Source organism: Rhineura floridana, chromosome 2 (genome assembly GCF_030035675.1).
Source record: "Rhineura floridana isolate rRhiFlo1 chromosome 2, rRhiFlo1.hap2, whole genome shotgun sequence".
In the NCBI taxonomy this organism is placed as follows: Eukaryota; Metazoa; Chordata; class Lepidosauria; order Squamata; family Rhineuridae; genus Rhineura; species Rhineura floridana.
In genome coordinates, this window is record NC_084481.1 from 10,719,227 (window position 1) to 10,740,849 (window position 21,623).

Consider the following 21,623-nt stretch of genomic DNA (forward strand, 5'->3'; position numbering starts at 1 on the left):
TGAGCTAAGGCAGCCTTGTGTTTCATTCAGTGGCCCTCCAGTCTTCTGTTAATTTGTAGGCATAGCTGGATGAGCTCTGATAAGATGTTGGTGGGGTGGAACTCACACCAACTCATCACTGAGGCCCTTCTGATACTGGTACATGAAAGCTGAGCCAATCCACCTCCACCAGGATATGGAAAACATTGGTTTAAGTTCCAACAGAGTCCTTCCCTTGGGCAGGGCTCCAAGTTGGCAGGAAACCATCACCTTTCGCTGGGGATCCTGGAAGATCTCAGCCATGGCTGCCATAAAGGCATCATATTGTCTCAACACAGGGCCATTCCTCAAGAGCAGAGGTGTCGCCCACGTCGTGGCCTTTCCTTCCAGTAGATTAATTGTGAATGCAACTTTCAGGTTGTCAGTGGGGAAATCTGACAACCGCACTCGGATGTACAGCTCACAGTGTGCGATGAATGTTGGGAATTGTTCATGGTTTCCACTGTACCTGCCTGGAAGTCCAACAGGGGTCTTGAGTTGTCACCTGCCTGCAAGTCATGTTGAGCCCGTAGCACTTACATTGGCAAAACATACAATCCTGATGGGGGGAGAGGGGAAGAAAACCTTTGAAAGCTCTGAGACTGTAACAAGATTTCAAAATAGTTTTCATTCTTCTAGAAATGTAGTAGTATATTTACAAGTGCATTATATTAAACCAGTGGTAGAAAAAAATGTAAAATGGTAGAAAAATACAACAATGCAGGAATTATAGCAGGGTGCCTTCACCAGTAGGCAGAATTGTGTGGTCTAACAAGTGCTTGGTCAATTTTGGAGCAAGTTTTACGCCACCCGTGGGATAGTCATCTCCCAGCTTCATTGCCTGAAATTTCTTAGAAAACCAAAGTGCAGTGTAGGCCCTGCAGCATCAAAGATGACCCTCAGGAGCAATCTTGTCTACAGCCCTCTTCATCTTCCCATCCCATAGTGAGACCAAAGCCTCAGCAGGATCGCTAGCTCTATCCTCTGGGAAATTCCCCAGAGCATTCAGGAAACTGCCAAATTCCATCAGTCTCTGAGGACGGACCATCCGAATATGTCCCCCACCCTTCCAGGCTGTGGCTGCTGCTGAAAGCCTAAATTTATTCTTAATGTTCTTGTCACACTTGTATTTTCTAGCCTTTTTGTAAATAATACTTATTTCAATGATATAGGACCCTCTAACTGCCTCCATTGCATCTCATATTGCAACAGAAGGCAACCCATCTTTGCTATTAATGTTGCCTTTTAATTTATTCATTGAGGTGTGCCTTGTAACAATATTGGATTCATTTCTCAGGAATATTCATGGAAAATCCCACAGAGGATCGAATGTAATCTTTTTACAATAATACATATTTGTACCTAGATGAGTGAAAAATAAAACCTTGCATCTGCAGATTTAGTTATTACCAAAAGCACCCTCAAGCAAGCCTGGTAGTTAAAGTACCTTTCCAATAGCCCTGCTTCTATCTAGTGTAGAGTCATTTTCAAAATTAAAGTCACCACCTAGAAGCACCTTACAATTTTTTTAAAGCTGTCCAGTAGAGTCAGCCCATCGCTCAAGAACAGACTGTTTGGAAAGATCCTGTCATGACCATTTCTTAATGAAAACAGATTTCCCCCCCGTGTCTCACAACTTCTTCAAACTTTGCCAAGACTCTATGACTTTGAGTTGTCCATGGTTAAGCAATGATCTGTAAACAAGTGATGGGCTTTAAGAGTTGTTCTCCCTCTTACTTACTTGGAGCGGAAGTATATCTGGCTGATCTCTTTTGATAGTATTCAATACTCTGTTTATGAGACTACTCAGCTTTCTTACGTTTAGTGAATATACTTTTATTTATTTATTTATTGTATTTCTATACCACCCCATAGCTGAGGCTCTCTAGGCAGTTTACAGTACCTAAAAAAACATACACAAATTTAAAACACATCTTTTAAAAACAATTTAAACACAAATTAAACATTTAAAACAATTTAAAAACACATGCTAAAATGCCTGGGAGAAAAGGAAAGTCTTGACCTGGTGCCGAAAAGATAACAGTGATGGCGCCAGGTGCACCTTGTCAGACAGATCATTCCATAATTTGGGGGCCACCACTGAGAAGAACCTCTCCCTTGTTGCCAGACTCCCAGCTTCTGTTAGAGTAGGCACCTGGAGGAGGGCCTTAGATGTTGAGCATAGTGTACGGGTGGGTTCATATCGGGAGAGGCGTTCCATCAGTTATTGTGGTCCCAAGCCGTGTAAGGCTTTATAGGTTAAAACCAGCACCTTGAATCGAGCTCGGAAACATACAGGCAGCCAATGCAAGACTTTCCATTTTTTCATATAAAAGTTAAGCATACAGCATGCCATCCAAAACATTTTACCCTAGATGCCTCATTTCTTAGAAGTAATCCCCTTTTTTGTTCCAGTGACCTATATCATAGCCTTCCCCAACCTGGCACTCTCCAAGTGTTTTGAACTACAATTATCATAATCCCTGACCGTTGTAGTCCCAGACATCTGGAGGGCACCAATTTGAAGAAGCCTGCTGTAAGCAGTTTAACAAATAACACAAAGCAACCTGACTTACCGACACATCTTTGGAGATACCCTATCAAGTCTGGGCTCAATGAGTCCCTTGCTCCATATCTGACGCCTGTAACCTTGTCTCAAATCTCCACCCCAATCCCATAGCTGCAACAGTTTTAATTTGTGACTAAACACATTTGTATAACTTAAAACAGTGGCTTGTATATAATTAATAGTAGATAAGAGAACTGTGTTTCAAAGAAACTGCATTAGATTTCAGTCACTTTGCACCACTAGCATTCTCACTGGCCAAAAACAAAAGCAAAGGGATTACATACCATTTTTCTTAAAATGTGGCTTCTTCCTTTTTCGTTTTCCTGACCCACTCAGATATGTCATCATACTGGCCAAGCTCTGTCTCATCTTCTTCATCCTCTGTCTCAGAGATGCCTGCTGCTGGCTCCAAATCAAACAAGGCAAGCAAGCACCTAGCTGCCCTGTGTGATGTAACAGCATGTGTTGTGCAATCCCAGGTCTCCGTTTTAAAAGGACCCCCCATCTATGCACCTGAGGACTCAGATGTTGAAAGATTGGGGCCTGCATATACTGTCATACTCATTGGACTCTAGAGCTCTCACGTTGCACAGAATCCCTAACTGGAAAGTGCGCAAACCTCATTACTACATCTCAGGGCTTCACAGTATCATGGGTTTTGGGCCCTGTGGGCTCTTCTAAAATCTAGCTCTGTGACATTTAGATATGGAAAAAGCATGTATATCCTGGCTGTCTGCAGACGCTTTATACCACAAACATGTAGATTTAATTGTTTAGTGAGGTTTTTCAAGTCTTTCCTTTTTAACTGCAGGTCTACCATGGCTTTGGATATCAGTTGAATTGTCCTTTGTTTGTGATTCAGCTCCATAGGTTCATTGGCTGTTCCTGATATTTCTAACAGTTTAGTAGACAGAGATCATGTGCGCTAGTGGCTTAATAGTGAAGGCCCATTCTGTATTGAGATCATGTCTGAGTTGATTTGTTGTCTCCGCTATAGGCAACTCCTTGCAGATCTTGCTCCTGTATGTACCATTGTAGAACTGCTGTCATCCTCAGGGAGTCAAGACATAGCTTGGTTGTTCTGTGCCCCAAAGTAAGGCTTCAGGTTACTTTCTTGTGATGAGAGTGATCCCTACTGTATACCTGAAGTGAAGCTTAAATTTTTAAAGTTCTCTCTCCACTTTCAAGTGCTGATTTAGCTAAATTATACATGGCAAGAAACAAATTTCCAACTAGCCCACCATCTTCATTGACATTGCATTTGAGCTTTTACATAAAGATTAGCTTTGTATTTATACCTCTAAATACTCCAGTCAAACCCCAAAATACGCGGAAAATATTCCCAGTGAAGTTACTGGAACTTAACTTGCTTGGAAGTACAAAGGATCACAGTATAAATATGTGAGTGAATTCCCAATAATCTTTTTGCAGCAGTTAAGAATAATCCGACCAGACCAGACCAGCTTCTTAACCAACAACCTGTCTGTGGCCGTTGAGATGTTCTAGAGAGTCCACAAGCAAGCCTGAATGGTTTGCTTTCTGGAAACTGTTGTTCAAAGATTTACTATCTCTGAACAGTAAAGATTCCATTAAACTATCAGGCCAATAGTCATTGATAGAACTATTGATTTTCCATGAATTCCTCTAGTCCCTCTTTCAAGCTTTCTAAAATAGTGGCCATCACCATATATTGTGACACTGCAGACAGCATATAAAATTGCCTGACAGAGAAATGAAAAATGTTGCTTTGGACATTCTTCCTAATAAGTTTGTTATTTGATAACAATAATATGTAGACAAAGTTTTTCTGAAGTGTTATCACAGTTTCAGCTGCTTGTCCCTCAGTCATTGTGAGAATGAAACATGCATTTAACTTTGTTTATTATTATTATTATTATTATTTCATTTTACATTTAACTCATAACATGCAAAAGATAGTTTGTTGTTGTTATATGCCTTCAAGTCAATTACAACTTATGGCGACCCTATGAATCTTTTGGATGTATTCATAAGAGTTTTCATGGTAAGAGGTATTCAGAGAGGTGGTTTACCATGGCCTTCCTCTAAGCCTACGGCACCCGGTATTCCCAGGCGGCCTCCCATCCACATACTAACCAGGCCTGAGCCTGCTTAGCTTCTGAGATCAGACAAGGTTGGGCGTGTTCAGGGTAGTATGGCTGTAGACATAACAGATAGTTAATATCCCATAATTTCCTTTACCCTCGTTCCCCCCCTTATTACTGATTATTTTCGTATTTTCTAATACAGATATATGAGAGGCTCCAACTTCATGAGAGCCACATTGTTCTGAATGGAGATGGTACTGGTCCCAGTCAGGACTGCTGTAGATGCCAAATTGAAGGGCCACCAGTCCGCTTCAAAAGAGTCTTTGTTTTTCTTTTTCCCTTCTGCCACTTCTATTCTCTGTGTTAGTGTCTCTAATATTTCCCACAGCTTCCATTGCCATTTGTACATTGTTAAACTGTTCAGAGTTTTCCAGTATCTGGCAATCTGGCTGCTGTCAGCATGAATCCTATTAATTTTTTATATTGCAGTTCTGAGTTTTGTCCTGTGAAGATGTTCAATAAAGCTAATTCCAGACTAAAATAACGTCGTTTTGTCAATTTCTGTATTTCTTCCCTTACTTCATACCAGAAACCCTTTATTTTACCACAGATATGAACCTTGTGCCTCACATCCTCACCAGCACCTTTGGGAATTAGTTTTAAAGATCCGTGCTGTATATAGAGGACTTAAATACCATAGAGTCATAGAATAATAGAGTTGGAAGGGGCCTATAAGGCCATCAAGTTCAGCCTCCTGCTCAATGCAGGTATCCAAATCAAAGCATTCCCAACAGATGGCTGTCCAGCTGCCTCTTGAATGCCTCCAGTGTCGGAGAGCCCACTACCTCTCTAGGTAATTGGTTCCATTGTCGTATGGCTCTTAACAGTTAGGAAGTTTTTCCTGATGTTCAGTCGAAATCTGGCTTCCTGCAACTTGAGCCCATTATTCCGTGTTCTGCACTCTGGGACAATCGAGAAGAGATCCCGGCCCTCCTCTGTGTGACAACCTTTCATGTACTTGAAGACTGCTGTCATATCTCCCCTCAGTCTTCTCTTCTCCAGGCTAAACATGACCAGTTCTTTCAGTCTCTCCTCACAGGGCTTTGTTTCCTGTCCCCTGATCATCCTTGTTGCCCTCCTCTGAACCTGTTCCAGTTTGTCTGCATCCTTCTTGAAGTGCGGAGACCAGAACTGGACGCAGCACTCAAGATGAGGCCTAACTAGTGCTGAATAGAGGGGAACTAATACTTTACGCGATTTGGAAACTATACTTCTGTTAATGCAGCCTAGTATAGCATTTGCCTTTTTTGCAGCCACATCACACTGTTGGCTGATACTCAGCTTGTGATCAACGACAATTCCAAGATCCTTCTCACATGTCGTATTGCTGAGCCAAGTATCCCCTATCATATAACTGTGCATTTGGTTTCTTTTTCCTAAGTGTAGAACTTTGCATATATCCCTGTTGAATTTCATTCTATTGTTTTCAGCTCAATGCTCCAGCCTATCAGCCTATCAAGGTCTCTTTGAATTTTGTTTCTGTCTTCCATGGTATTAGCTGTGCCCCCCAATTTTGTATCATCTGCAAATTTGATAAGCATGCTCTGTACCTCCTCATCCAAGTTGTTAATAAAAATGTTGAAGAGCACTGGGCCCAGGACCGAGCCCTGTGGTACCCCACTTGTTGCTTTCCCCCAGTTTGAGAAGGCACCATTGATAAGCATACAATTTTATTCTGCAACCCATTAAATTTTATATTTGTAGGGTATAAATGGTTTGTATAGCTGTTATAAATTTAGGGGCGAATTGAAATTTTTATAGTGATTTAATAGAAATTTCCAATTCACACTATCAAATGCCAATACGGCCAGCAGAGAACCTTTAAGTTTACACTCTTTTATTATACTGAATAGTGAACGCACTGGGTCAGTTATATAACTGTCTGGAATAAACCCATATTGGTCTGGGTGAATCAGTTTAGGGATTACTAATTTAAGACTATTTGCGAGAACTGTTGCAAAGATTTTATAATCAATGTTTAATAATGATATTGGGTGATACAAGTCTGGTAGAGTTGGGTTTTTACCTGGCTTCAATAGCAACACCATGTGCGATGAAGACCAGGTTGGGGGCATCCTTGCTCCTGTCAATATTGTGTTATATAAGCTAGTCAATATGAGGGATAAGTATTAAAGTTTATAGAAGTTATTGGTGTATCCATCTGGCCCTGGTACTTTATATAGTTTTAATGCTTTTATTGCTACCCCTACCTCTTATTCTGAAATTGAATCATCTAGCATTGCTCTATTTGCCTCTGTTAACATTGGGAGTCTAGCCCTAGCTTGATAATCTTTTATATTCTGTTCCTCTATTTTCTTTTGACTATGTAGCTCCTCATAAAATTTAGCCAGTTCCTCCCCTATTTGTTCATTATCAGTAGTTAGACCGTTGGTTTCTCCGATTATCAGTGCATGAATGCGATTTCCTCTCCTCCTTTCTTTAACCCTTTTAGCTAAATGTTTTGATCCTTTGCTTTCATGTTCATAATATTTTTGTTTACAGTAGAGAAGATATACCATTGTCTTATCCAGTTCAGCTAAATTCATCTCTGTTCTTTTCCATCTCTTGCCTAATGTTTTGTTAGCCTGTTGCTTTGTATCTCGTTGTTACGTCCTGTAGTTCCCTCTCTAGTTTCCCTTTTTGTTCCTTATATGTGCATTGGATGAACCCGTTCACTAATATATAGCCCCCAATCACTACTTTCCTTGCTTCCCATCTACTTTCCTCCCTTCCTTCATTCATATTATCTTTAAAATAGTTTTCCAATCCTTCTTGAATTTTTGCCCTACATTGCGGAGAAGATAGAAGTGCAGGATGCAATTTCGATCTTGGGCGAGTATTCTTTCCAATTATATTGCTCCTGGAGCATGGTCAATAACTCGGATTGTTCCTACCTCTGTTTGTCGTACCATCAGGAGCATCTCTTCTGAGACTATAGTGGTGAACAATCTAGAGAAATTTCCGTGCGGTCTAGAGTAAAAAGAATGACTAAAATCATTAGTGTGGATCTCTGACCAGACCTCCCTTAGACCCTCTTTATGTATCAGATTGTAAAAATTTGCTACCTGTTTTGCGTAAAAAGCTTTGTTTCCCCGTCACCATGGATTCTGTATTTTCTGACTTTTTGATGGTTTATTGGAGTCCATCCTTTGCATATTTAAGTTTACATCTCCCACCAGGATTATGTTTGCTTCTGTAAATTTGTGTAGTTTCCTCAATGGTTTTTGAAAAAATTGCAGCTGTCCTTTGTTGGGTGCATAGCAGGTCGCAAATGCTACGTTCAGTCGCCCATCCAACAACCCTTCTACAAACATATACCTATCCTGAGCATCTAGCATCTGTTTCTTAGGTTCGAAGTCAAGATTCTCATGAAAAAGAAGCACCACCCCTCTGGCCTTACTCAACCCTTTTGCCAAGAATCTGTGTTTCCACTGGGTGCTATTTAAGAATCCATCTGTCAGTTTTGCCTTATGTGCTTCTTGTAACATCAATACTTTGGGGTGTAAATCCCTTATGAGTTTGGCAAGTCTGTTTCTTTTAATAATTGTACCCATCCCTTTTATGTTAAGTGTAGGATTCTCATATTAAAATACTAAGCTCTAATATGGTTTTGACTATTTATTCTAAGTCCACACTCTTTCCTTTATTTCCCTCCCTTTCCTCCCCCTTTTTTCACTTTGCCCCTTACTTGGTGGCTTGGCTTTTCCCCCAGGTACACTACTCCGTGTTACCCTGTATAGTTCCTTTTACACTTGTTTTTATTTTAAATTACCAAAAATGAAATTACAATCTAGTTTGCCGTGATTCAACCTATTACCACACAGAACGATAACGTAAGACAAGATATCATCCCAGCCCTTCTTATCGACATTACAGTTTATATGCCCTCCCAGAGGAAAGAAAAAAAACCCTTTTAACATATTAACCTCCCTCAAACATGCAATTCTGAACCATTAACTCTTATTGCTTTTAACTCTTAACCCTGACTAAAACTAATTATTTTCTTATTGATCACTCCACTATTAAGTACTGAGGGGTATCCACACGCTCCTTCTCATCTGTGTCAGTTTGGAAGATCTCAGAGGTTGCGCTGCTGACTCAAATTCTCAAAGAGGGAGCTCATCCTTTTTCCTCTGTTGTATGTCCTTTCTCTATATTGCCTCTTTCGTCTGACCAATTCAAGGTCCTCGCTATCTTCTTCCAATTCCATCTCCCCATTTGGATCTCCTTTTTCTGATTCTCCTTCTGGTTGTAGTTATATTATTTTTAGAATATTGGCCACTTTTTCTGTGGATGCCTTGTGGGTAGCCCCTTTAAAAGGGACAATGAGTTTGAATGGGAATCCCCAGTAATATTTTAGTCCACCTTTTTGTAGTATGAGGGTGTAAGGTCTCAGGGTTCTCCTCCTCTGCAGTGTCTCTGGGGCAAAATCTTGAAGCACCATAATTTTGGGATCCTTATATGTTAGTTCACCCTTTTCCGTGACGTTTTTAAGGAAAGTCTCTTTCTTAGAATATTTGGCAAAACATACTGCAATGTTCCGGGGGCTGTCTTTACATAGTGGGCCGAGAGCAATATGGGCTCTTTCAAAATCTTCCTCTAGTGGGAAATTGGGCAACGTTGTCATCAGCCATTTCATGAGGAACATTTTTACATTGCCTTGTTCAATATTTTCATCCGCTTCTCTAAAATGCAGGTTGGTTCTTCTATTTCTGTTTTCCAGGTCTTCCAGTTTAAATTGGTCTTTAATGTGGTTTTTTTTGAGTATTTTAAGTTTAATGTCCTGATCTCTAAGTGTCTACTCTGTCTGAGTTAAACTTCTTTCCACCAAGTCTGTTCTTTTAGTTGCACTTCCAAAATGTTCCTCTAAAATTGACATCCAGTTCATCAGATCTTGCTGAAGGGACTGAAAGTTCTTTGAAATTTCCTTAATTGTCCCCGCAATCATTTCAGGGATGCCCCCGCTGCCTCTGTTTGCGCACCAGTAGAGACTTTACTCATGATCATTAGGAATTAGGTGGGACTGCGTCTCGTGCTAGCCCTGAGATGAGCATCCTTCCTGTTGGTTTAAAATATCCTGAGAGGTCCAGATTTTTGTTCTTTTGCTCTCCCAGGAGCATTCCCCTCTAAGGGGGTAAGTTTAGCGGTCTGAAAAAATGATTTTATCTCTTGGTTTGGGCATTATGGGCTGGGGAGCTCTCACCCTATGCCGCCATCTTCTTTGGTGTCCAAGCCCCGTCCCCATTTATTTATGTTTATATAGTGAGATTGAAATCACTGAGACTTAAGCATACAGTAAAGTTATTAAGATCCACTAATTCAATGGGATTCAGGCATACTTACCTGTACCTGAATCACCATCATGAACTATAACCTACAGAACTGGTTATACACATGTGATGGAACTATAGCATCGTATTTTATGCGAGTGCTTGCAAATCGGAAGGACACACTAGTTTTTACGCTGTTCCCCAAACAGCTCAAGAAGTCTCTTTGATTTTGCCCATTTGAACCTTTTCTAGTCCTTTCCCCCCCTTGTTTTGTTCTGTATTTTGTGCTCTCAAACAAGGTGGTGTCTCATTGAATATCTCCAAATAGATCGTAATCTGTTCAAGGGCAAGGCATTGTAATGTGCTTTCCATTGTTCCTTTTTTGTTGCAGAACAGTGGTAATGCCTGTTGCTAATGAGTTTGCTCCTGATGTTGTGCTGGTTTCATCTGGTTTTGATGCAGTGGAAGGTCATCCTGCACCACTTGGAGGATATAATCTATCAGCAAAATGTAAGTCTCCACAGACTTAAATTTCAGTGATCTCACTTTTGTTTGTATCTGTTTCAGTTTTGTGTTTTTTTTAACGAAAGTTTTTATTTTATATTAAACAACATAAACAATCAACAGTTGAAAAATTGCATACCGTGATGAGTACAGTGTATAATAGAAGCGCATCCTCCTTCTCGACGTTACAGTATTATACCAAGGAAATTATACGGAATTCATATAGCCACACCAGAGAGAAACCTGATAAGGGAGGTTGAGGAACCTCCCTATGAACATTCACATGACTTAAAAATGGGAACCAGACTACATCAAAATAATCATGCTTTGCTTCTCCATTCATCACCCACTGGTGGTGCGTGAGGTGCTCGGAGAGAGCCAAATCCCAGACCTTAATCCAGGTTCTGTGTTTAATAATCGCATTGCACTTTGTCTTTTCCCATTCTTGATAATTTTGAGGGAGGTTTTTTGATTTTTATTATAATGCAATGACAAAACAGTGCAGCACACTTTCCTGTTGTGTATGGAATTAAGATTCCTGCCTGTATTTATTTAAACATTCATATGCCACCTGAGCTATAGCTTGCAGCAGCTTACACATGCAATATAAAATAGGAGTTAGGTTAGAGTGTTGGACTATGACCTGGGAGACCAGGGTTCGAATCCCCACATAGCCATGAAGCTCACTGGGTGACCTTGGGCCAGTCACTGCCTCTCAGCCTCAGAGGAAGGCAATGGAAAACCCCCTCTGAATACCTCTTACCACGAAAACCCTATTCATAGGGTTGCCTTAAGTTGGGATCGACTTGAAGGCAGTACATTTACATTAACATTAAGACATAGAAGTACCATAATTAGAAACCAGTACAATGAAATCAGAAGCAAAATGCAGTAAAAAACGCAACTAATCCTAAAGGCCTTTCTGAAAAAGTAGGTCTATCATTTCCCCCCCTTCCAAGCTAAATGTGTGTGTGGGAACTCATTCACTGTTACTCATTACAGCTGATCTAAAGTCTTTTGTAGATGCAACTCAGAGGAGGCTCACCCTGGTCGGGAGAAGGGTGTCATAAAGGGAGAAGCATGCTCAGAGATCTATGTAGGGCTTTAATGATCCGTAACAGCTTTTTGAACAAGGCTGAGAAATTAACTGGAGTGTAGTGTAGTTGCTTCAATACTGGTTGAGGATGCTCCCACCTCCTCACATGTGTTTGACAGTGATGGTCTCCAAAACCTGGAATTCTTTCAAGGGCAGTCCTACATGGAGCTTCTTATGATAATTGGTGCTGGAGGTTATACGGGTATGTCCATGACTGATTTTCCCAGAAAGGATACAGATGACATTTGGATGTAACCAAAACAGCATTAGGTGGGCCCAAGACACCTTGAGACTATATACCTGCTTCAGTAGAATAACTACTGCTCTGTGAATCACAGGCAATGCATGCTGTGGATAGTACATCTCTGTGCATGTTGGTAATGACTGGAAGTACGTCTCGTATGTGGAAATCATTGGGAGTCACAAGGTTAATATTCATATAATATTAAATATTACAAAATTATTATGACAGATTTAGAGTGAAAGTGCAAACCACAAGGGTTTGGGGGTGGGGAGCTGTAAAAGGTTTCAATTGAATCACAAAACACATTAGTGCATCATGGGTTGTATGTAACGACGTTCATCATCATCATGGTTTATTTTTATGCCGCCTTTCCATAGTAATCTATGCTCAAGGTGGCTCACAACATGAAAAAGTTACATAATTCACTGTAACAAACCAAAATTCAAATAGTCAAACAATGTTAAAACATCTTAAGAATGTTGTTGCATTTTTGCAAGGACTTCCAATTGAACAACAGAAGTTCACCTCCCACTCCTTCCCCACCCCCAATATGTCTTCCAACCCTCTGTAGCAAATGGAGGGGGGGAGGAGAGAAGAAGGGGAAGTTCTGTTGCACAAGTAGAAGTCCTTGTGTGAATGGGCCAGTTTTGTTGGATACAACCCAACATGACTAAATTATTTTGTTCTACCATTTTGTATTACCTTTTGTGATACCTTTTTATTTTGTGTTACCTTTATAAGTAATAATTTCATTTACTTTTATTATTTTTTCAACCTTTGAGAGGAGTTTAATTCTGCTAATACTTGCTCTTTTCTTGCATTCCTTGTATCACAGGTTTTGGATATCTGACAAAACAGCTCATGGGTCTAGCTGGAGGACGAATCATTCTGGCCCTTGAAGGAGGCCATGACCTGACAGCCATTTGTGATGCTTCTGAAGCATGTGTTTCTGCTTTGCTAGGAATTGAGGTATTAAAAAAAAAAAAAAAGCAAAAGCATTCTGTATTACTTGTTTTTACAAATATACTGTGGTGTGCAGTTTGGTATCACTGATAATTGGTATACTCTCAATCTGGAACATGTCAGCTTTTAAAAATTGTTCTGTATTGGATATATTTTCTGTATAAGAACAATAATTGTGCTAAAATCCTGGAGTCATTTACTCTACAGTTGTCATAGGAAAATCACCTTTGTAATATCAGGTCTGGTAATTGCTGCAGTCAAAAAATAGTGTGTGGACACTGGAGTTTCTCTCATGGATGACAGAGATCTCCAAGCGGGTAGTGTAGCTCCCTCTACAGCTTGCGCTTGGAGACCTCTTGTCATCCATGAAGAAACACTGTTTAGGGTAAGGACAAACTGTTTCTTCTCTCATGGATGACAGAGGTCTCCAGGCGTGAGCTGTAGGGGGAGCTACACTACCCCCTTAGAGACCTCTTGTCATCCATAAAGAAATACCGTTTACGGTAAGAACAAACTGTTCCTTTCCTGCTGTTTTCCTGTTCCTTTTAACTACTAAGTTTAAAAAATAGCTTTGGTTAACTTGGCTGATCAGTGTCATCGCATGGAACAATTTATTCCCACTGCAGTTCTTTATTTTTTCCCGTAGGAGTGCACGGCAGCTGTATGAGAGAAACTGAAGGGGTGTACTCAGGGACACCACTGAAGTGGAAGGAGAATAAAACCTGCATCCTGCTTCAGCATGTTAGGCAAATTTTGTCTCCCTTGCTCATTTACACACACATTAAAGATAGGAGTCCACTTGCTTCATATCATCGAATTTAATAGGAGTAATGAATGAAACTTCATGGTTCCATATCTTGGTCAGACTAGCGTGTCACAAAGAGACAAGCTATTTGGGAGTAACAGTGGAAGAGAATGCCTTTGTATCCTCATGTGTATTTATCCCACAGATGGTGGTATTAAGCAGGGCAAGCTCCAGAGTTGAGGGGGCAGGATCCATTAGGCCCCTGAAGGACATAGTTGTGGCCACAATCATGATTTTTCCAAAATGCAGTGCTCTTGAAATTCTGTCATTCCAGGGCATTATGGATGTAAAAAAAGAAGCCGTCAGCACAAAAACGTGGCATCTGCTATGTCTTTGTGGCAATAGCCTTTTCTTTTCTTAAAGCAACAAACTCGCAATGCCTCAGAACAACAGAACTTCTGGGGCATCACATTTTAGTGAAACAAAGATGGTTGCCACAATTGCAGTAGGCCCCAACAGCTACCTAAGGGATACGAAATGACAATATTAGGCCTTTGGGGCTGAAAATCCAAATAAATAAATAAATATCAAAATATCACATTTGGTTAGCTTTAGAAACTGTAGTAGGTTATGCTTCAACCTAAATTGAAAACTGAGCTATCTTTCTCCTTTGAGCTCAACTTTCATTTAGACTAGGGGTGGGGCAGTGCAACTATGTAAACATAATGTCAGTACATACATCGTTTCAAAATCCGGAGCTTGAAGTCCCAGCAATTGAGATGAAGTGCTACCAGGAGCAAGTTCTAGCCCTAATGTTTTTCTTCTTAATTATTTGTCAAAACTTTTAACTGAAAGTTAAATTATCAGTAATTCTCGTTTCTCATTTTATAGTTTTAATTATATTAATATGCAAAGCAACAGCTGCAGTAGTTGAAAAAAGGTTGCAAATATATTTTACATATATGATGTCCAGTATTTTGTAAGTTTTATTAAACATATCCAAGAAGCCATATAGACTTTAAATTGTGACTAAGCTGAACTGCATAGAAGAGCATTGAACAATTAGGTGTATTTCCTTTTCACTGTTCACATTTCTGCCTAATTTCAACTACACATCAGCATACTTTGGCTTGGTGCAAATAACAGATAATCTAATATACCTGTAGAAGATTTCACTGAAAGCTCCACAGTCTAGCTTACAACTGGATGCTTTATGGTATGCATGCTACCTGAGTTTTTTGTAGATTCATGAGAATTTTCAGATTTAACATGTTAAGGTATATATTTTGATGGGCAAGGAAGTAATAGCTGATTCAGATTACAAACAAATAACAGATATGAAATCACTACTTGTGACATTGCTACATGCCAGTAAAATGATGTGCAAATGTACATTTCACCCACAGACAGATCTGTGTAATTGAGATAAACCCTGCCACACATGAATCTGACTTCGGGAAGAACTGAATGCCATTAATTCAAATTATTGTGCAAATATGTAGCAAAGGGATGAGGACTTCATGCATCTGTTGTTACTGCCTATAAAGTATTGAACCTCTGAACTGAAGGAATGCCAACATTCCCAGTTCTTACCATATCGAAACCATTGTTTTGGGAATTTCCATGGACTAACTAGTTGTTGTTTTTTCTTTACATTTGAATGGAACAACTTCAGATTAAGCATGTTATAGAATAGGTGCAGCATATCAACGGGCTAAAAAGAATTTTCTCCTTGGTCTGACTGACCAGTTTGGCTGTAGCCAAGTTGTAATGGAGAAAGGGTGTGTATGCCACAATTCCTTATAGAGCATGAGAGATCCATCATGTTTGAATCATCAGGATCCCTTTTTCCCAGACATATTCTTTCTGTGATATTTCCCAGTCTGAGAATATTCAAAGACATCCTGAAAATGTTGTGCTTTGTAGATACCTCAATGAATAAAGTAGTTCAAGATATATTTTTTTCAAGGATTAAAATAATCAAATCACATGCAAAGAGCAAGAGTGAATTATTTTCTCTGTCTGATTCTTCAGTTCATTGAAACCTTTATTTTGAGCCCATGTATCCTATCTAGATGTCAGTTTGTCTATTCTATATAAAAGATATTTCTCAATTTCTGTTGCACTCTCCCAACTCTGTCACATTCTAATGTGGCCAAGAAACAGAACCAAGGATGGAAAAGCTGATATGAGCTGACTTATTAGTGGGTAGAGTAGGAAACGGGTTTATTTCTTGCTCCAGTCGTGGCTCCTAGCCATCTATTGACATGGTACTTGTTGCCATTCACTCCTAAGAAGAAAACTAGCACACTGCATTTTGGGATATTGTTACAGTGAGGCAAACCTGCCATTCACCTCTAACAATTGGTGGCTTGACTCTCACTGGCAGGGATCCTTTAGGAATGCAAGCCATCATTGCATAAACATCTTGAGGCATTTGTATAGTTTTAAGACCTCATGACATTTTACTAGTAAATAATAACGTATTTCTAGAGATCAGCATGTGTTCAAAGCCTTCAGTAATCCTTATAATACGTATGTTTGAAGGCAACTGTTATAATCATTTTGTAGATTTGTGGTGGGGCTGAGGCTGACAAAATGGCATTCTAAGAACATGGCTAAGGTATGATTTCGAACTGGGGACTTTCCAGTTCACATGCTTATTAGCTGAGCTATAACAAACCTTTTCAGTAGAAGCTTCTGTAAAAACCCATGTGTTTGCCATCAAGCCCAAGATGGTGCCACAAGAAGTTTATTGATGCCCCTTGGCATTGAGGAAAACAGTTCTCAATAAATGTCTTGCTGGTTCTCCTTTGTGGATGAACATGAGGTGTGTGTTGCTTATTTGGGGTGAATTCTACAAACCAAGTTAAATTGCCTGCCAAAACCTTACTAAGAAGATCAGTATGAACAGATAAATGAGGATCAGTGACTGCACAAACTTCCCCTAAGCCAGAGGAAAACGTTATACCACAACAGGAGGAAGCCATCCATTCTTAGGGGCCACACAAACTTCTGAAATCCTTTTCTTTCCATTGGATCAAGTAACCATCTGGCCCTGATTTGGTATTAGCACAATTGTGGCTGCCAGTCAAAAAGATAGTGCTGTTTGAGATTGGTTCTAACTGTTCCAAAAATTAATTTAATAGATCTCCCAATTGCAGAATATTTCTAGCATGATGCCAATGGCTCTGCTACATGGAACTTTCTCAACAATTGCTATGTTCTTGTTGCCAGTCTAATCCTCTTAGTCCCTCATCAGCTTTATTACATATGAATCCCTCTGGGCACTATCAGAGCAATTCTCTTTACTCATGTTTTATTGCTGGGGCCCTAGGCGGTAGGCTGGGAGCATTAATATAAAAATTAGAAAGAGCATAGGTAACCCATTCCACTCTTTTGTTGTTATGTGCCTTCAAGTCTATTATGACTTATGGTGACCCTATGAATCAGCGACCTCCAATAGCATCTGTCATGAACCACCCTGTTCAGGTCTTGTACTAGAGGCATGTAAACCCTTAACACCCCATCCCAAAAGACTTGCAATAGAAGGCTGTTTTGGTTTGGGGTCCTTAAATCAAGATAAGAATTTAACTCAGCAAGAATCAATATTTGAATTTTAGAAATCCTTGAAAACTCTCATGCTGGAGAGATAGAGTGCCAGTGCCTATAGCTCTTAAATGTTTTACTGTGGAAAAGCTATTTGTCCTTAGAGTAGCAATTTTAGAATTCAGTCAGGGTTGTTCATCATTGTGATAGAAGAACATAAAAATAAGGTCCCAACTGAAACATTTCAAAGAATATTAACACATTACAAGCCCCAAGTGAAAGGCTATTTCTTCAGATTCCCAAATAAAAATGAAAAAAAACATCACTACTAGATTGCAGAAGATCAATTGTAGACACAGATCTGCATTAGAAAAACCCTCATGATTAGAACTTTTTTCTTTCCAATAGATTTAATCAGGGTTTTTTTTTGTTAAGGGTTAAAGGCAGCTACCTTTATAGAGCGAATACAAAAGCAGCAGCCATAGACTATGGTGAGGCAGCAAAGGGGTGTGGATATTTCCACCCCCAAACTGTTCTGCTTTATGAAAGGAACTAGCAATGAAAGAACTGCATTTTCTCCTGTATAGAGTAGTGGTGAGCAGCAAGTTGGCCATGAGTGAAATCTGCTCTTGCTGACCTCAACCCAACCTACTATCTATACGTTTTCCTTTTTACTGGAAGTATCTTCCAGGCCATGGTATGTGAAAAACAAAAAACAACATTTTATCTATGGGTTTAGTGCAAATATATGATGGTTGCTTAGGTAGCATGTTAAATGCGTGTTATCTTTTTATTTCCTTAGTACCTTTATAAACAAATGGGGGAAAGAGTGCTCCATGCTGATACACCACAGATTTCCTTGGAGGGCAGGCTGAAGAGATAGAAGAATAGGTAGGGGGCAGTGTGAAGAGAAAGCCTGCAAGGAGTTCACATACTGCTTCAGTCTTAGATTTAGATCTGTGGCATCCATCCTGACATATTCTCCATATTCTCCTGCATCTCAATGAAGACGTTTATTGCAAATGTCCCTGTTCACTGGATGAGCCTGCCTTGCAGTTTGAAGTGAATCAGACAAGATTGAATCAAGGGTTAACATATTAAATTCTGCATGAAATCTTACGCCACTCCAATAAATTATTGTGTTATGTGCATGTGATGTTATTTAGCACCAACCAATCCAGCACACCCTGAGCATACTTTTTGAAAGCTGACTGCAGTATTGTGTTGACAGTATCTTTGGGGTGGGGGTGGGGACTTTAAAGAATGGCAGTCAATAGGCATGACCTTAGTATGTGGAAATCTATAACAACTGTTGACATAATATTAATTTTTTAAAATACAATTAATCTAAAGTGTATATTTTAATTATTTCAGCTTGATCCTATTCCTGAAAAGATATTACAGCAGAGAGCAAATGCCAATGCAGTGCATTCCATTGAAAAAGTCATTGAAATACAGAGTGAGTACCTAGTAGTCATTGCTATTCTATAGTTAAACTGAGCTCCTGATTTAATCAGTTTAAAGTGAAGTTACATAGTTCCTTATAACTCAAATACCAAACGATGACTTCAACTTGCATACAGATTGTTTTATTATTGATTTTGTTATGTGCCTTTGATGACGACTTATGGCGACCCTATAAATCAGCGACCTGCAATAGCATCTGTTATAAACCACCCTGTTCAGATCTTGTAAGTTCAGGTCTGTGGCTTCTTTTGTGGAATTGATCCATCTCTTCTTTGGCCTTCCTCTTTTTCTACTCCTGTTTTTCCCACCATTATGGTCTTTTCTAGTGAGTCCTGTCTTCTCATGATCTGTCCAAAGTATGATAACCTCAGTTTCATCATTTTAGCTTCTAGTGACAATTCTGGTTTAATTTGTTCTAACACCCAATTATTTGTCTTTTTCTCAGTCCATGGTATCCGCAAAGCTCTCCTCCAACACATTTCAAATGAGTTGATTTTTCTCTTATCCGCTTTTTTCACTGTCCAACTTTCACATCCATACATAGAGATCGGGAGTACCATGGTCTGAATGATCCTGACTTTAGTGTTCAGTGATACATCTTTACATTTGAGGACCGATTCTAGTTCTCTCATAGCTGCCCTCCCCAGTCCTAGCCTTCTTCTGATTTCTTGACTGTTGTCTCCATTTTGGTTAATGATTGTGCCAAGGTATTGATAATCCTTGACAAGTTCAATGTCCTCATTGTCAACTTTAAAGTTACATAAGTCTTCTGTTGTCATTACTTTCTGCGTTTGTGCTTTTCTCTTTAACTTTCATCAGCATTCGTTTCAAATCATTACTTGTTTCTGCTAGTAGTATGGTATCGTCTGTATTCTCCCTCCAATCTTCACACCTCCTTCATCTTGGTCCAATCCTGCTTTTTGTATGATATGTTCTGCATATAGATTAAACAAATAGGGTGATAAAATACACCCGTGTCTCACACCCTTTCCAATTGGGAACCAATCGGTTTCTCCATATTCTGCCTTCCAGTAGTCTCTTGTCCAGTGTATAGGTTGTACATCAGGACAATCAGATGCTGTGGCACCCCCATTTCTTTTAAGATATTCCATAGTTTTTCATGATCTACACAGTCAATGGCTTTGCTGTAATCTATAAAGCACAGGGTAATTTCCTTCTGAAATTCCTTGGTCCGTTCCATTATCCAACGTATGTTTGCGATATGATCTCGGGTACCTCTTCTCTTTCTAAATCTAGCTTGGACGTTTGGCATTTCTCTCTCCAAATATAGTAAGAGCCTTTGTTGTAGAATCTTGAGCATTACTTTACTTGCATGGGATATTAAGGCAATAGTTCGATAATTGCTACATTCCCTGGGATCCCCTTTCTTTGGAATTGGGATATATATTGAATGTTTCCAGTCTGTGGGCCATTGTTTAGTTTTCCATATTTGTTGACAAATTTTTGTCAAAATTTGGACAGATTCAGTCCCAGTAGCTTGTAGCAACTCTATTGGTATGCCATCTGTTCCTTGTGATTTGTTTCTTCCAAGTATTCTAAGAGCAGCTTTCACCTCACATTCTAAAATTTCTGGTTCTTCATCATACAGTTCCTGCGTGAATGAATCTGTCATCCTGGCTTCTCTTTTATAGAGTTCTTCAGTGTATTGCTTCCATCTTCCTTTTATTTCATCTCAATCAGTCATTGTGTTCCCCTGTTGATTATTCAACATCCCTACTCTTGGTTTAAATTTCCCTTTCATTTCTCTAATCTTTTGGAATAGGGCTCTTGTTCTTCCCTTTTTGTTGTCCTCTTCTATTTCTATACAATAACTATTGTAATAGTTCTCTTTGTCCCTACGTACTAGTCGCTGTGTTGTTGCATTTAGGGTTCTGACGGTGTTTCTGTCTCCTTTTGCTTTTGCTTTCCTTCTCTCTTTAACCATTTTAAGAGTTTCGTCTGTAATCCATTGAGGTCTTTCTCTCTTTTAAACTAGAGATATTGTCTTTTTGCATTCTTCCCTGATAATGTCTCTGACTTCATTCCATAGTTCTTCTGGTTCTCTGTCCACTAATTTTAAAGCCTCAAATCTGTTCCTTATTTGATCTTTATATTCTTCTGGGATGTTATTTAAATTGTATTTTGACATTTTGTTTGCTTTGTTGGTCTTCTTTAGCTTTACTCTGATTTTCGATACGACCAGTTCATGATCTGTACCACAGTCTGCTCCTGGTCTTGTTTTTGCAAAAAGTATGGAACTTCTCCATTTTATGTTACCAATTATATAATCAATTTGATTCCTATATTGACCATTTGGTGATGTCCACATGTACAATCGTCTTTTCGGTTGTTCAAAAAATGTGTTCGCAAGAAACAAATCATTGGCTTCACAGAATTCAATAAATCTTTCTCCTGCTTCATGTCTGTCTCCTAAGCCCCATTTCCCCACAATTCCTAGTTCTTCTCTGTTCCCTACTTCTGCATTCCAGTCCCCCCATGATTATCAGCACATCTCATTTTGGTGTGTGATCAATTTCCTCCTGTACTTCTACATAAAATCTCTCCAATTCCTCTTCTTCTGCATTTGCCGTTGGAGCGTAGACTTGGATGATGGTTATGTTAATTGGTTTCCCGTTTAATCTCATTGATGACACTCACTGAGACTTTGCATTGTAGCTCCTAATTGCTTTTGCTACATCCCTTCTCACTGTTAAAGCAACCCCATTTCTTCTTAATTTCTCATTTCCTGGATAAAATATTTTGTAGTTGTCTGATTGGAAATGTCCCATTCCCATCCAATTCAATTCACTCACGCTAAGTATTGTAATGTTGATACATTCCATTTCTTGGTTGACAATGTCTAACTTTCCCTGGTTCATGCTTCTCACATTCCATGTTCCTATTGTGTGCGTTGTACAACTCTAGACTCTCCTTTCGCATCTGTGTGCATCAGCCTCTGGACTTCCTTTTGGCTTTGACCCAGCTGTGTCATTAGTCACAGCGCTACTCGTACTTGTCCTTTGTTCTTCCCCAGTAGCTCGGTGAGTGCCTTCTGACCTGGGGGTCTCATCT

At 39.5% G+C, this 21,623-nt stretch overlaps 1 protein-coding gene and 1 pseudogene across 11 annotated transcripts in view; one reads left to right on the top strand and one right to left on the bottom strand.

The window, feature by feature from the left end:
- Positions 1-21,623, top strand: part of HDAC4 (histone deacetylase 4) — a 247,008-nt gene that overhangs the window by 218,250 nt on the left and 7,135 nt on the right. For 10 of the 11 annotated variants that reach the window (XM_061607760.1, XM_061607759.1, XM_061607767.1 and 7 more), the window contains 3 exons: positions 10,375-10,493; positions 12,663-12,796; positions 18,459-18,543. In XM_061607760.1, the coding sequence (XP_061463744.1) occupies positions 10,375-10,493; positions 12,663-12,796; positions 18,459-18,543 (338 nt within the window). Of the gene's footprint in view, positions 1-10,374; positions 10,494-12,662; positions 12,797-13,436; positions 15,478-18,458; positions 18,544-21,623 lie in introns of those variants that run through there. The other variant, XM_061607769.1, reaches the window with a different exon arrangement.
- Positions 4,654-4,772, bottom strand: LOC133378588 (5S ribosomal RNA; annotated as a pseudogene).